General features: G+C 47.4%; 5 protein-coding genes across 5 annotated transcripts; 3 read left to right on the top strand and 2 right to left on the bottom strand.

Moving 5' to 3' along the window:
* Window positions 1-203: 203 nt before the first annotated feature.
* V8C40DRAFT_265592 (beta-lactamase-like protein) lies at window positions 204-1,350 on the top strand (the record flags this gene model as incomplete). The annotated part of the gene is made up of 2 exons (XM_083219671.1): window positions 204-428; window positions 565-1,350. 2 exons carry the CDS (start codon window positions 204-206, stop codon window positions 1,348-1,350), a joined length of 1,011 nt encoding a protein of 336 aa, XP_083073785.1.
* Window positions 1,351-1,982: 632 nt separating this feature from the next.
* Window positions 1,983-8,070, top strand: V8C40DRAFT_287233 (type I polyketide synthase; the record flags this gene model as incomplete). Its single annotated transcript, XM_083222676.1, has 5 exons — window positions 1,983-2,365; window positions 2,474-3,632; window positions 3,698-4,060; window positions 4,116-6,533; window positions 6,605-8,070. 5 exons carry the CDS (start codon window positions 1,983-1,985, stop codon window positions 7,919-7,921), a joined length of 5,640 nt encoding a protein of 1,879 aa, XP_083073784.1. The 3' UTR covers window positions 7,922-8,070.
* Window positions 8,071-8,584: 514 nt separating this feature from the next.
* Window positions 8,585-10,198, bottom strand: V8C40DRAFT_287231 (FAD-binding oxidoreductase; the record flags this gene model as incomplete). The annotated part of the gene is made up of 3 exons (XM_083222675.1): window positions 9,669-10,198; window positions 9,116-9,614; window positions 8,585-9,050 (listed from the first exon to the last, which is right to left on the bottom strand). Exons 1-3 carry the CDS (start codon window positions 10,156-10,158, stop codon window positions 8,585-8,587), a joined length of 1,455 nt encoding a protein of 484 aa, XP_083073783.1. The 5' UTR covers window positions 10,159-10,198.
* Window positions 10,199-11,180: 982 nt separating this feature from the next.
* On the bottom strand, window positions 11,181-12,267 carry V8C40DRAFT_244411 (uncharacterized protein). Its single transcript, XM_083215646.1, has one exon. It carries the CDS (start codon window positions 12,200-12,202, stop codon window positions 11,255-11,257), a length of 948 nt encoding a protein of 315 aa, XP_083073782.1. The 5' UTR covers window positions 12,203-12,267; the 3' UTR covers window positions 11,181-11,254.
* A 356-nt stretch (window positions 12,268-12,623) lies between these two features.
* Window positions 12,624-14,179, top strand: V8C40DRAFT_244410 (SDR family NAD(P)-dependent oxidoreductase). Its single transcript, XM_083215645.1, has 2 exons — window positions 12,624-13,762; window positions 13,839-14,179. The coding sequence occupies exons 1-2, from the start codon at window positions 12,958-12,960 to the stop codon at window positions 14,057-14,059; spliced, it is 1,026 nt and encodes a 341-aa protein (XP_083073781.1). The 5' UTR covers window positions 12,624-12,957; the 3' UTR covers window positions 14,060-14,179.
* Window positions 14,180-14,261: the final 82 nt, after the last annotated feature.

Raw genomic sequence — 14,261 nt, 5'->3', positions numbered from 1 at the left:
AGATATTCTTGGCATGGTCTGGGGAAACACCAATATTGATCACTCTCACCGCTACCCTGGATTATTTTGGCCTTTACCTTCAAAGTCTATAACCTTTTTTTCATCGGTGAACACATCTCTGTATGCATTTACGATATGTCCCATAATTCTTTCTTACCTCTCATTTTCTGAAACAGTAGTCGCTGTTCATTACGACCGTCTCAATGCCTTCAAGCAGCAAACCCAGGGGATTTTACTCGTCCAGCTTTTGGACAGAGTATCTCACAACACAACGAAACAAACTGCCCGAGCTATCTGATGTGGATGATGATATATCTGATTGCATCGTGCGATTCCTCGGCGATAATCCGGGAGACATGCAGCTTCAAGGAACCAACACCTACCTCGTCGGCACTGGAAGTACTAGAATACTTATTGACACTGGAGAGGTAATTCGTTTCCCCCCCCCTTCGAGCATTATTCCTATGTCGTTGATTTATTGTATTATCTACTAATACTGTACCTAAATGAAATGTATTTTTTCTATTAAGTAGAATCTATTAGGCTAACAACAAATTCTGACAGGGACTTCCTCAGTGGGCCGTGAATTTGACCAGATACCTCGAGGATCATGACATATCAATTTCTCATGTTCTTCTAACGCACTGGCACGGTGATCATACCGGAGGTGTTGCGGACCTTCTTGCCCACGATCCTACCATAATAGTTCACAAAAACCAGCCGAATAAAAGTCAACATGCCATCAAAAATGGTCAGATATTCCAAACTGAGGGCGCGACTATACGAGCAGTGTTGACGCCTGGACACACGACTGATCACACTTGTTTCGTGTTAGAAGAGGAAAATGCGTTGTTTACGGGAGACAATGTATTAGGTCACGGCTACAGTGTAGCTGAGTGCCTGGGAGACTACACGGCCAGTCTTCGCTTAATGGCAGGCTTGGGATGCTCTGTTGGCTATCCTGGCCATGGAGCAGTGATACGTGACCTACCACGTAAAATGGCAACTTATATCACGCAGAGAGACTCTAGAGAGCAACAGGTCTACGCGGCATTAGTTCAGCAGGCCTCGTCTAGTGGCCCGGACAGTAGTAGAAGTAGCAGTAGTAGTAGTGGAAGCGACTCTGGGAGTGGCGATGATGAAGATGACAGTGAGATGGGCCTATCAACCTCCGACATAGGTCTCCGTTTATACGGAGAAGTCTCTAAAGACGCTGTCACGTTCGAATCTGCTCTGAAGCCTCTTCTGAACCAGGTGCTGTTCATGTTGGCAGAGAGCGGCAAAGTTAGTTCAAAGCTAGTAGGACCAGATAAGACTCGACACTGGTTTGTAAAAGGTGTAACTTATTAGCTAGCTAATTGATACTTCTTTTTTATTGTCTAATATCAGACCGGTTAAAAGTAGCCTATGAAACTATCATGATGCCAATGACGGAAAAGGAGGGGAGAGAGATTGTCTGTGAAAACTCGTTCATATCACACTCATAGAGGTCACTGTCGACAGATTCCCGAAGGACCCGAGGGAGACCACTACAATCCACCGAGTCGGATTCCGAGCTTTTGATTATAGTCTCTCCTGATGGCAGTGTAACAGAGTGAGATGTGAGTCTGAATTGGGCAAGCCGCTTTTGGCTTCAAGTGGTCGCCTCGGCTGACGTTTCGAACACAAGGGCCAAGGCAATCCTATGTAGGAATCATTAGCGTATGGCTTTGAACCTTTTACGTATTATACATATCAAAGATGAGGCGAAATTGAGGCTCATGTGTTAGATCACTGAAGCAATTGGGATTAATAGTCCATCTCGTCCCTCTTCAGATCTGGGACTGGTCACCCATCTCCATCTCCTTCTCAGAGAAATTTCATTTTTCATACATATTCCCTTTGTGTTCAAACTTCCTTGGACAGTCTATTTACCTCAAAATACTCTTGCATTGGCTCTGAATTTGATGCATACACACGGTTGACGCCGATCCCCCTTGACCATGAATGAAAACGCCAACACTCCCTCTGGAGCCACATCGCCCCACGTCGAGCCTTTGGACATCAACATCGACGCTGATACAATTACCAAGTTCATACTACTCAGTCACGAGTTTCCGAGTGGTGATGTTAAAGATTTAGTACGCAGGCTCCATAGATATGCCAAGTTACCTCGATATTCTCAGCTAGCTCGCTTCTTGCACGAGTGCGCTTCGGTCCTGAAACAAGAAGTCCAGAAGCTGCCACGGCCACTGCGTGACCAAGTTCCGCCATTTCACGATGTCGTTACCCTGGCTTCTCACTGGGAAAATCTCAAAGTTAGCTCTCTGTGTGGGACATGGGAGGGTGCTTTCCTCTGCATCTATGAGATTGCGATGCTCATCGGGTGAGTTTTGTTGGTGCTATTCTCCGCTGCTTCGCCCACCTGTGAATAGCTCTTTCATGTCTCGTCTTTGATGATAGTTGAAGCTAACAAATATCTTTCAAAAATTAGACACCATGAAGCAAACGATCTTCCATACTCCTACGGAACAGAGGAGAACATCTCGGCAACCTGTTTGGCAGGCATCAGCGTTGGCCTCTTTCCAGCCGCAGCTGTAGCTGTATCTACTTCCCTCGTAGACCTTGTCTATTATGGAGTGGAGAGCGTTCGGATGGCCTTTGCCTTTTGTGTTCATGTGGGCCGTATTTCGCAGCTCCTTGAGCCAACGGATCGTAACAAATCAACAAAATCATCCGTTAGCTGGGCCTCCGTGATAATAGGAGTTCCAGCTGAAGTAGTTCAGGCGGAATTGAATCGCTTCAACGGCCAACAAGAGATTAACGAGACAGTGCCTCTGACTAAGGTCAGCATCAGTCATGTTGATCAAGCCTCGGTTGGTGTCACTGGCCCTCCAGCTCGTCTCGAGAAGCTCTTCTCCCAGTCTGAGATACTTGGCTCATCTCGTCACTCGCCGCTGCCAATTTCTGGTGGTCTTTGCCATGTATCCAATGTATACGACCTCGACGATGTCCGTTCTATCCTTGAGACAGCGAAAGTCTGGGAGAGATGGGGCTCCCATTCTGTCCAGTTGCCACTGCTCTCGCCTTACACAGGAGGCCCATTTATGGCATCAGATGCCTATCATTTGATAGAAGCCATCTGCACCGAAGCTCTAACTAAGCCGTTGTATTTTGACAAGCTCGCCGACGGTGTGGTAGCGCAGCTTTCGCATAACCCAGAACTGGCCATGTCGTCATGCCAAATTCTTCATTACAGGACATCGCTCATTTCAGACACAGTCATATCTGATGTTACAGATAAACTGCCATCTGTCAACGTACAGCGGGACGATCTGGTGGATTGGGTCATGCAAGATGAATACGCATTTGATCAGCCTCACGGAATCTCAAGCTCCCCACAAAACTCCAAGCTGGCCATTGTTGGTATGGCATGTCGTATGCCAGGCGGTGCTGATAGCCCCGAGGAATTCTGGGAACTTTTAGTGAACGGTGTTGATACTCACACCATTGTTCCCCCGGATAGATTCGATGTCGAAACGCATTTTGATCCTACGGATGAGATGGAAAATAGCATTGGGACAAAATTTGGAAACTTTATTGCTAATCCCGGACATTTTGATGCTGGATTCTTCAACATGTCCCCGCGCGAGGTAAGATAAACTCCAACATTTGAACTTAGATGCTTGACCGCCTAACAATAAAACCATTACAACAGGCTGAACAAACAGACCCGATGCAACGTCTAGCACTTGTAACGGCATATGAAGCGCTAGAGATGTCCGGTTTCGTGCCGAATCGGACACCTTCATCTCATGTGTCACGGGTGGGAACTTACTACGGTCAGGCTAGCGATGACTATCGTGAGGTAAATGCAAGCCAGAAGATTGGTACATATGGGATTCCTGGTACAGAACGAGGTTTCGGAAATGGTCGCATCAACTATTTCTTCAAATTCCAAGGTCCTAGCTTCAACATCGACACGGCATGCTCTAGTGGCTTAGCTGCTGTTCATGCAGCCTGCTCGGCACTGTGGGCTGGTGATGCTGATACGGCTATCGCCGGAGGTCTTAACGTTATTGTGAGTTATAAGAGGCGATCCAAAACATACGGTATTGGTGCTGACCTGAGAAAAGACCAACCCAGATATTTATTGCATGCTGAACAAGGGGCATTTCTTGTCTAAGACAGGCCAGTGTAAGGTGTGGGATGCCGCTGCCGATGGATACTGCCGTGGAGACGGAGTCGGCTCAGTGGTCATCAAACGGCTCGACGATGCCCTTGCGGATAACGACAACATATTGGCAACTATCGTAGCTGGCGCTACAAATCATTCGGCAGAGAGCATTTCTATCACTCAGCCACACGCAGGTGCTCAAAAAGAGAATTATCGTCAAATAATGGACAATGCGGGTATCAATCCTCTGGACGTCAATTATGTCGAGCTCCACGGTACGGGAACCCAAGTCGGGGACGCTGTGGAATCAGAATCAGTGCTCGACTTCTTCGCGCCTTCAGGTCGTCGTCGAAACTCCGAACAGCGTCTGAATCTTGGCGCAGTTAAATGTAATATTGGCCATGGTGAAGCTGCTGCAGGAATTGCCTCGTTGATAAAGGTTCTGTTGATGTATCAGCACAACGCAATTCCGCGTCATGTTGGCGTCAAAACGACCATGAATCCAGTGGTGGTTCAGCATTTGGCTAACCGAAATGCCGGTATCTTGTTAGAAAACAGTCCCTGGCTCCCAAAGTCCAATGGCACAAAACGTTACTCTGTTGTAAACAGCTTCGGTGCTCATGGTGGAAACACAACGTTATTGCTCGAGGATGCACCATTGCCAAGTGCCCAAGGAGACAACCATGACTCTTTCTGCGAAGAGCAACCTTGCCAAGTGGTTTGCATCTCAGCTAAAAGCAAAGCCTCTCTTCGAGGTAATATCAGCGCCTTACTCCGCCATCTTGGTACCAATAAGGAGACAAAACTAAGGGACCTCTCCTATACAACATGTGCTAGGAGAATACACCATCACATCCGTATCGCTGCATCAGTTGCTAGCACTGCTCAGCTTCACAAATTCCTGGAAGCTGCCGCTGAAAATATTGATGCACATGCAAAACACGTCTCCACAGCCAAGCAAAGAGCTGTTGTGTTTGCCTTTTCCGGTCAAGGATGCTTTTATCAAGGTGCTGCCGAGAAATTGTTCCAGCATGCGCCCTTGTTTCGAGACCAGGTCCTCCAACTGGATCGAGTTGTATGTCGCTTGGGATTTCCTTCTGTATTGGCCGTTATCATTGGTGATGCAGCGAATCTTATTGATGTTGGCCATTCGAAGGACTCGTCTAGTACGAGTAGCCAGACGGGTTATGAAACACCGGCATCATCTGATGACTCCAGCACAATCTCTTCGACAGTGACGGTGGAGAGCCCATTAGTCGTTCAGCTCGCCTCGGTAGTCTTACAGATTGCATTGGCACAGTATTGGAGACTACTTGGTATTACACCTGGAGCTGTTATCGGCCATAGCTTGGGAGAATATGCTGCATTCGTTACGGCCGGCGTCTTGTCTGTGGCAGACGCCCTGTATCTAGTAGGCAAGAGAGCCAAGCTTACGCTCGCCGCTTGCGAGCCTGGCAGCCATGTCATGCTGTCTGTCCGAGGTGCCTCGACTGACCGCATCGCCGAACTGTGCCAACAGAGTGAGCAGGAGCACCATTACGAAGTCTCGTGTATCAATGGGCTCACAGACGTCGTCATCAGCGGCATACGAGCAGATATGGTTGCGATACGTGACATGCTGCAAGTCGCTGGTCTCAAGTGCCTTCTGCTTGACATCCCGTTTGCTTTTCATTCTGCGCAGCTGGAACCCATACTAGACTCCTTCGAAGATGAGGCTAAACGTGTCACATTCAAAGCCCCTATGGTTCCGGTTATCTCTCCACTACTCGGAAAGTGTGTCTCTGAGGATGAAGTCATTAACGAGGCTTATTTACGGCGTGCCACGCGTGAACCAGTCAATTTTGTTGCTGCGCTGGATGCTGCTAAGGCAGATGGTCTTGTTGACGATAAAGCTATTTGGATTGACATAGGACCTCAGCCCGTCTGCACTTCTTTCGCACGCAATCACTATGAGAAGGGATCGACGCAAACTTTAGCATCACTACGACAAGGCGATAATATGCTTTCTACCTTGACAGGAACGCTGGCAACGTTGCACTGCTTAGGTCTACCTGTTGCATGGAATGAGTATTTTGCCTCGTATGAGAAATCTCTTCGCCTCGTCCACCTTGAGTCGTATCAATGGAACCAGAAGAATTACTGGCTTCAATACGAAGGTACATGGACATTGGACAAGGCGCACCCCGGAATCGCGAAACCGGAGAAAAACAACGAATCACAGCCGCCGTCTTTCTTTACATCGTCTGCACAGCAAATCATTTATCAAGAATTCACCGAGTCTGGAGGACGGGTGACAATTCTGTCTAACTTGGCCCACCCCGACTTGGTTGGGGCAGCCAGTGGACATAAAATAAATGGACGCAGTGTTGTGACCGGGGTATGATACCCTTTTCTTTTTCCCCTTTGTCCCTAGAATTGTAGAAGTATCGCTAATCACATCTTTTATAGAGTATATGGGCAGATCTTACCTTCACTGTTGGCGAATATTTGTATAAACGCATGGTGCCTGACGCTGACAAGTTATACATGGATGTGAGAAATATGGAGGTAGTAGAGGCGCAAGTTCTATACGATCAGAAGACTTCCGAGTTAGCGCCGCCTCACTTTATTCAAGCGGAGGGAGTCTTGGACATGTCACACAAGCAAACTCAAATAAGCTTGTATACAGCAAACCCTGATGGTACTCACAAGTCTGACAAGGCATTCGCCACAGCAACAGTCGTCTACGAAGATGCCCAAACCTGGCAATCTGAGTGGCAGATAGCTTCACATCTCGTTGTTTCGCGTGCCAACTCGCTGTGGAAGGCAGCGGCAGGTGAAGATCTTTTAACCAACAGCAGAGTGAGTAGACTCTCCCAGAGCGCCGTGTACCAACTCTTCGCAAACGTGGTAGACTACGGTGAGCGATATCGTGGCATGCAGCGGGTAGCACTGGCCGAAGACACTCAGGAGGCGACTGCAGACATCACACTGGATGTCGACCATCACGGCACCTGGCATACGCCTCCTCACTGGATTGACAGTACATTCCAGCTAGCTGGTTTCGTCATGAATGCCTTTGGTGTCCAAGGGACTGGAGAAAACGCTGGATCTTCTCGCGACTTTTTTTACATCACACCGGGATGGAATCATTTCCGGCTAGCTGAGAAGCTTGAGCCGGGCCCGAGTGTCACTTATCGCAATTATGTCCGCATGTTTCCTGTTGAGGGAGAGCCTGGTGCCTTTGCAGGCGACATATATCTTCTGCGTGGTGAAAGAATTGTGGGTGTGTGTGCAGGCCTCAAGTTCAAGCGGGTTCCGCGTGCTTTGATGCCCATCATGTTTCCATCTCGCCAGACAGGGAAGAATCGCAACCAAAGTCCTATTTCTGCTCATACTAGCAGCATCCCTGCTTCTCGTGGATCTGAAAAGGCGAAGCCACCAGTGCCCGTGGTGCCGCACCCACCAAGGCAAGATCCAGTTGTCACAACGCAGTTTCCAGAGCCCATTGCACCGACGCCGCCGCCTACCCAGCAGAAGCAGAAGCAGGCAGGTGGCGAACAAAGCCCTCACGTAGCCGCCTGTCTCGAGCTTATTGCGGATGAAACGGGGTTGGAGTTGGAGGATTTGGCTGGTGAGGCTGCTTTTGCTGAGTTGGGCGTGGATTCTTTGATGTCGCTTGCGCTGTCTGGCAAGTTGCGAGCAGAGCTGGGCATTGAGGTCCAGGCATCCATTTTCATTGAATGCCCTACCGTCCAGGAATTGATCAACTGGCTGAGTAAGTGATTGGATGACATGAGATGCAAGGATCAAAATAAGTCATAGAGCTTGGGCCCGTCCTAGATTGTTAATATGCCCAGTGTTGCTGGTGGTTAGATGATGGATACTCCGTTCGCAATAGGTTGAGAACACAAAGTGTGATGATTAGTACGTAGAAGATAGATTATTAGCTCCTAGAATTTTATTTGAGAATTTTTGCACCACTTTTTCAGCAATGATTGAACGCCGTTGAGACACAAGCCAGTAAATTACTTACCGGGCCAAGTTGCTGAAACAGCATACCCTACATCAGAATCACAATTAGTCAGCGCCATTATATTGGTTCCATGAATTATCTAAGTATAGTAAGTAAATCGAAGAAAAGGGTGATTGAATAATCCAATTATGTGCGATTTATATATGGCACAGACTTTATCACTGGAGTAAATGTCTTAAAGAGGAAGCATTGTCTATCCAACTAACTTATGGCGTCTATAGTAGAAGCAAAATACAGAAAGCATACACGACGAATCCAACTGCCCTGATACATATTCGTTTGTCTGAGTTCCAGCCAAGCTTCAAGTAGCCAAATGCCAGTCTTCGCTTTACAAGTCTGAACAGTTGGCCCCTAAGAATACAACCAACATATAATGACAATGTGCGTATACAACACAACACCATATCATACAGTTATTTGAAGAGCTTATAGCCACCGGGAGATTTCTTCTGGAACACACCCTTGGGGTCATACTTCTTGCTGACAGCGCGGAGTTTGGAGAGACTCTTGTTGCCCCACGTGCTAAGCACATTCTGCGAAATATCGGCGTAGTTGAGGTAGATGAAGTCGAGGAGATATCCGCGAGATTTCAAGAATGCTCTTTGCTTGTTGACAATGTCGTTGATGACCGATTCAACCAATGCATCGTCAGACTCGTTATTGTAGGCAGCCGTCATATCGATGAGCACATCGTCGGTCTTCCCAGGAGTAAGACCAAACATATTAGTGCCATTAGTAACCGGCTGAGGTTGTAAGAGGAACTCAATGAAGAGCCCCTTGACATTGGCGAGAGCAGTGATGCGTTTCTCCCAGATTTGAAACAACTCCGTGTAGATGGCGGCGGGAGGGTTTTGGAAAGTTAAAGTGAGTTGATATGATCTGTAAGGGTATACGTCATGACATTAGCCAATGTAGCTGATTCAAACAGCACAGTTATTACGTACCGGCCCGTAGTAGCAGGAAGATTTTCCCCAAATGTTTCTACCACTTTATCGACAGTGGCAAGTTCAGATGTGCCACCAAGGTTGGGGATCTTGGTGAAGGCATCGTAGACGGCTGGGTTTGCAACATCTTCAACGTACCACATGGCGTCGGAGACACCAAAACCTTGACCTGTATAATACAAGAATACTCCCATCATGGCAGCGCTGTCGTAGTTGGCGGGCTTCATGAAGTTGCTGAAAGCTTTGGCATGTGCCGAAAGCACGCTATCAGTGTAGTTATAACTGAGATCACTATACCACATGTTTCCTAGAGGGAAAGTAGCAAGATCAAACCGAGTGACGATGCCAAAGTTGTTGGAGCCACCCTTTAGGGCGAGCCAGAGGTCGGGATAAGAACTCTCGGTGGCATAGACGACTTTACCGCTCGCAAGAACAACCTCATAGCCGTAGACGTTATCACAGCTGTAGCCGTGTCTGCGCGATAAAAATGTGATACCACCTGAGGACAAGTTAGCTTTGTATAAACTTGAAAACGGTAAATATGAGAACGTACCGCCAGTAACAAAACCACCTGCTCCAATACCTGGAACACGACCTCCCATAACCGTCAAGTTATAAGGCACGAGCTTGGGGTAAATGTCACTGAAAACTGCACCGCCGCCAAGACGGGCAATTTTGTGGTCCTTGCTCAAATCCAAACCATTCAACGAACGCATATCGACCGTGATGCCATCGTCAATATTTGCGGCTCCGGTCCAGAGAGTGTGGCCACCACCTCTAACAGCAAACTTGACATCTCCGCAATCAGTAATCAACTTGATAAACTGAGATACTTCAGAGGTGGTTGTGGGCCTGAAAATGCAGCTAGGATTTAATTCGCGTTCCTGCCCACTGTAGTAGGAGGAAATGGATGAATTGTACGTTGCGCTGTCTGGGTAAAAGACACGGCCCGGAATCTGAGTATGGAGGCGTCTGCATGTCTGCACCACAGAAGCCGCAGCTGGTAAAGCTGCCACAAGGAAATGGAGGACGAATCGATACATTTTGAATCTATCGACTCAGATGGAGCACTTTGGCAGTAATCTGGGATTGAAGTGTAGGGCAGTCCAAGTTGAAACGACAGACAAAGACGGAAGAGAAGAATAAAGAAAGATAGTTGCAGTTCAATATCATGTAAGGAAAATGAGGTTAATGAACAAATGCCTCAATCTCTTCTTACTGGTCTCTATATAAGATATCAATGGTCATCAAGATTTTTATAGATATATATGTCTTCTTCCTATCCAGTGTCTAAAAGTGAGGCTTTCACGTATGAAGGGATGCCTGGTCAACCATAGGATGCCTCTCAGCTGTGATGAAAATAGACGCGCTTCTTCTAACTACAAAGAGCCTCGTAGCCTGCTTGTGGCAGGGTTTAGACGCCTTGGGGGCACTCTTGATCCCCCGTATTGATGCTGGTGTGATGTTAGTCGGGATGTCGGCATCAACCGCACACGACACGGATTCCGATGGGAAAAAAAATAGAGAGGCAATATTGATGGTCTACGTGAAGCCTCAAAAGGCTATGCCAGCGGCTGTCCCGGCGCAGACTGCTAGATGTAATCCTGAATCCAGCGATGCCTTCGTGGCCCAAGTTTTCGCCCCATCATCATATGTAAGCTACAGGGATCCTCGGATCCCGACTTTGGCCCAACCAACGCGCAGTAACCTTCTGTTTATGGAAGCGCTGGGCGCTAATTTTAGATAGGAGATGAGGAGGATGCAGGGGAAGCTGAACAAATGTCTTTCGGCCGTCTTCGTGGAATACTGACTGGAATATTGACCGGAATATTGGATGAAAGCAAATCACATGGAATTCCAAGGCAATGGAGTATATGCGCGGAGATTAATATTCTCCTTGAATGCGAAAGTCCTAGTAACCCTGCATAGGCATTGGTTCCTTGGGCTATCTTGTATTCCAACTTCTCAGGTCAAGCTTGTCGCATGCTAGTTCTATGATTGAAGATCGACAGTTCAATTGAGTCTATACAATGAATTGTCGCGTAAATTATTGCAATGCTCAGTTCTCTATCTAACAAGTGCGTGTGTCATCTTTCCGGAATTTTGCACACCAGGCGATCAACATTCCGTCTAAACCCCTTACCTAGCTGTTGGTCTGTAATATCCTTGATCAGGAGTCTCTTCATTATGACTCTGGGATTCATACTGTAGGTTGAATAGTTCCCGTCGAACAGCAGCCAATTGAGTATTGAGGAAAGCATCCATTCTAAGATGTACTGCGCTGTACATGGGATGGTTTTTAGGCTCGCTAGTAATAGCTGCCGATTGTTCCGTATTCCAAGAAATGTCTCCGATCAGATCTTCCAGTTCCTGGAGCCTACTAGAAACAACTTGGCTAATAAGCTTCGCCTCCAAGTGGCTTTCCAGGCACTGACCACCAATGAAGAAAGATCGCCGCGACATCTCAACTCTCTCCGTTGGTAGGATGCCGCTATCCATATTGGTGCTACGGTAGTGGCTATAAGTGTCGATAATACGCCAGTACCACGCGATGGCCTCAGCGCAGACAATTGTCACAAGAAGTTGTAACTGAGGGCTTGTGTAATAGCAGGGGCATCGGAGTAAGCCCCGCATGGACTGTAAAGCCTCATAGTTGGCGGACAAGACAATGTCCACTGCCCGAGACACCTGCGGCTTGCCATCATGGCTGCCTACGCCTAAGAGACATGATGGGGAACTGGAATGCATTGACTTGAGCAGTCCTGTTGCTAAGCTGATGCAAAGACCTTGTTGGTTTTGACAATTCTGAGGTCCTGCAGAAAATGCTTTGGTTTCCAAAGGTAGGCTCTTGTTCTCGCCATTGAGTGGAGGAATAAAATCTGTAGATGATGGGGGCGTTATGGAGAAGACGTCGTCAAGCCACTTCGGCGAGAGGCTTTTGTTCTCGAAATCGAATGTATCAAAGTCAGGGGGGCTCAAGAGGTCACCAACCGAGGCGACAAAACTTTCGACATCCATTAGATCGTCGAGTGATGCGACTGGGGGCGGCAGAGAAGTTCCACGATCAAGTTCACTCGTGACTTCCATGATGTCTGAAACAATGTATATTGCAAAAAGTAGTCTCGGAGGTAAGTTTCTGATGCAGAACAATATGGCGATGCAGGGTGCATGTATACTTGCAGCACCAAAATATCTGTAACGTCTTTATGTACATACATGTGATGAGATTAACGCTATATACATGCGTCTGTACTCAGTCTCCCGTAATAATCACTCGAAGCTCGCAGTACGTGTCTTCTCGACATAGCGGCAAGCCACTCAGCTGAGACATTGATATGCATGTCGCTAATGCCTCTCAAATGTCGCTCAGCCGCAGACCGGATGTGGCTCGCTTCCTGTAAGACAAAAGTACGTGAATTGCGAAGGATAAAAGGATTCCATCCGCATTATTGGGGGCTGCGGCCGGATGCATGAGCCAACGGACTTTTGAGTATCATCGCACTTGCGAGAAACACCGAAGGATCCATATGCTAAAACTAATGCGATGTAACGGGGGATTTTTGGTGCGAGTTGCTCATTCCTCCCAACAACAATTACATCACACAGTGTTTCACCACCAACGCCGTTTCCCAATGGCTGCATGTACGTACGTTCATGTATTTGCGTTATGTTTTTTTCGTGTATAAAAGCAGGCAGATTGAGTCGTGTTGCCAATGTCGAGGCATCCAGCTTTCCATACTTTTACATTGCGACTCTTTTTTAAATATTAGTTCGACTTTTCTGCTGTTCATCATACTTTTTAAACACCAAAATCATCTCATCTGAAATCACGTTTCGACAAAATGGCTTTATCTTACACAAAGACCGTTCATAACACGTCTTATCCAGCAATCAATCCCGAATTGACCGACCTGTCAACCAAGGGCAAAGTGGTCTTGATCACTGGAGCATCTGGTGGCATTGGTCGCTCTATAGGGTTGTCCTTTGCAAAATCTAAGCCAAAGGCTCTCATCCTCCTTGGCCGCAACTCAAATGCTCTACTTGAGACCGAGAAACTCATCAAGGCTGGCCCCGAAAATATAGTGGTGAAATCATATAGACTCGATTTGTGTGATGCTCGAGATGTTCACCAAGTATTCCAGCGGGTCGCAACAAAGTTTGGCGGTATCGATATCTTGGTTCACGCTGCTGGTGTCTTACCTTCAGTTAAGCTTCTCAATCAAGCTGATACCTTTACCGTCTTGGACGGCTACAAAACAACCGTCGTAGGAACGCTGGCAGTGGCTCAGGCTTTTGTCGAGGTTAACCCAAAACCCAAAGCCGCAATCCTCACCGAGGACGAGATTCTCACTGAGGACGAGAACGAAGACAAGAACAAGAAGACCCAGGGCAAACAAACCGAAGAGAAGCCGCCGGTGGAAAAGACCATCACCTTTATCAATTTGACTACTGCTGGCATTTGTTTCCCCCCCTTCCCAAAGATGGGCGCCTACGTAAGCAGCAAGATGGCCGCTGTCAAGCTTCTGGAATGCTTTGCAGCAGAGAATAAACACGTACGACTTCACCAGGTACATCCCGGGGTCATCGAAACTGCAATGTCTAGGAAGCTAGAAGAGAAGGTACAGATGGGGTTCCCACCAGATGACAGTAAGTATCGTAACGATCCATCTCATCTCATGAAGATATAGCAACTGACACGTCGACTCTTATTCTTTTCGCTTAGTCTCTCTCCCATCTGATTTTGTTGTTTGGATTGCTTCTTCCCAGGCAGCCTTCCTTCATAACAAACTCGTATTTGCTTGTTGGGATGTGGAACAGCTCAAGGAACGCGAGGCACAGATTGTCGGCGACGGCAAGCTATTCAGTGGTGAGCTTTGGTTTGGGTTACAGGGATTCCCGCGATACTTTGGTGGAAACCCTCTGCCCGGAGTTCAAAATTCCTAGGTACTTTATGCTAAGGCAAAGTGACCTGTGGGATGAAAGTACAACTGAGGGACAGTGAGTCATCCAGTACCAGGTAGATTATATAAATAAAGGAAGAAATACACTACCGTTGATGTCGAGGCTACCTAGCGAATACCGCTGATTTAAAATTGACTCCAGGTCTTAATAATAGGCTTATAGTGGACGTTTTGAGAATAGAGCA

Source organism: Trichoderma camerunense (assembly GCF_050948025.1).
Source record: "Trichoderma camerunense strain CBS 138272 chromosome Unknown V8C40scaffold_8, whole genome shotgun sequence".
Taxonomy (NCBI): Eukaryota; Fungi; Ascomycota; class Sordariomycetes; order Hypocreales; family Hypocreaceae; genus Trichoderma; species Trichoderma camerunense.
The sequence above is the reverse complement of the archived record's forward strand: the minus strand, read 5'-3'. Positions and strand labels throughout refer to the sequence as shown.

What these genes read in the sequence shown, in the direction of transcription:
- V8C40DRAFT_244411 (XM_083215646.1), bottom strand. Translation starts at nt 12,202, where the DNA reads ATGGAAGTCACGAGTGAACTTGATCGTGGAACTTCTCTGCCGCCCCCA.
- V8C40DRAFT_244410 (XM_083215645.1), top strand. Translation starts at nt 12,958, where the DNA reads ATGGCTTTATCTTACACAAAGACCGTTCATAACACGTCTTATCCAGCA. An exon ending in GGGGTTCCCACCAGATGACA is followed by an intron (nt 13,763 to 13,838) that starts GTAAGTATCGTA and finishes CTTTTCGCTTAG; the next exon opens with TCTCTCTCCCATCTGATTTT.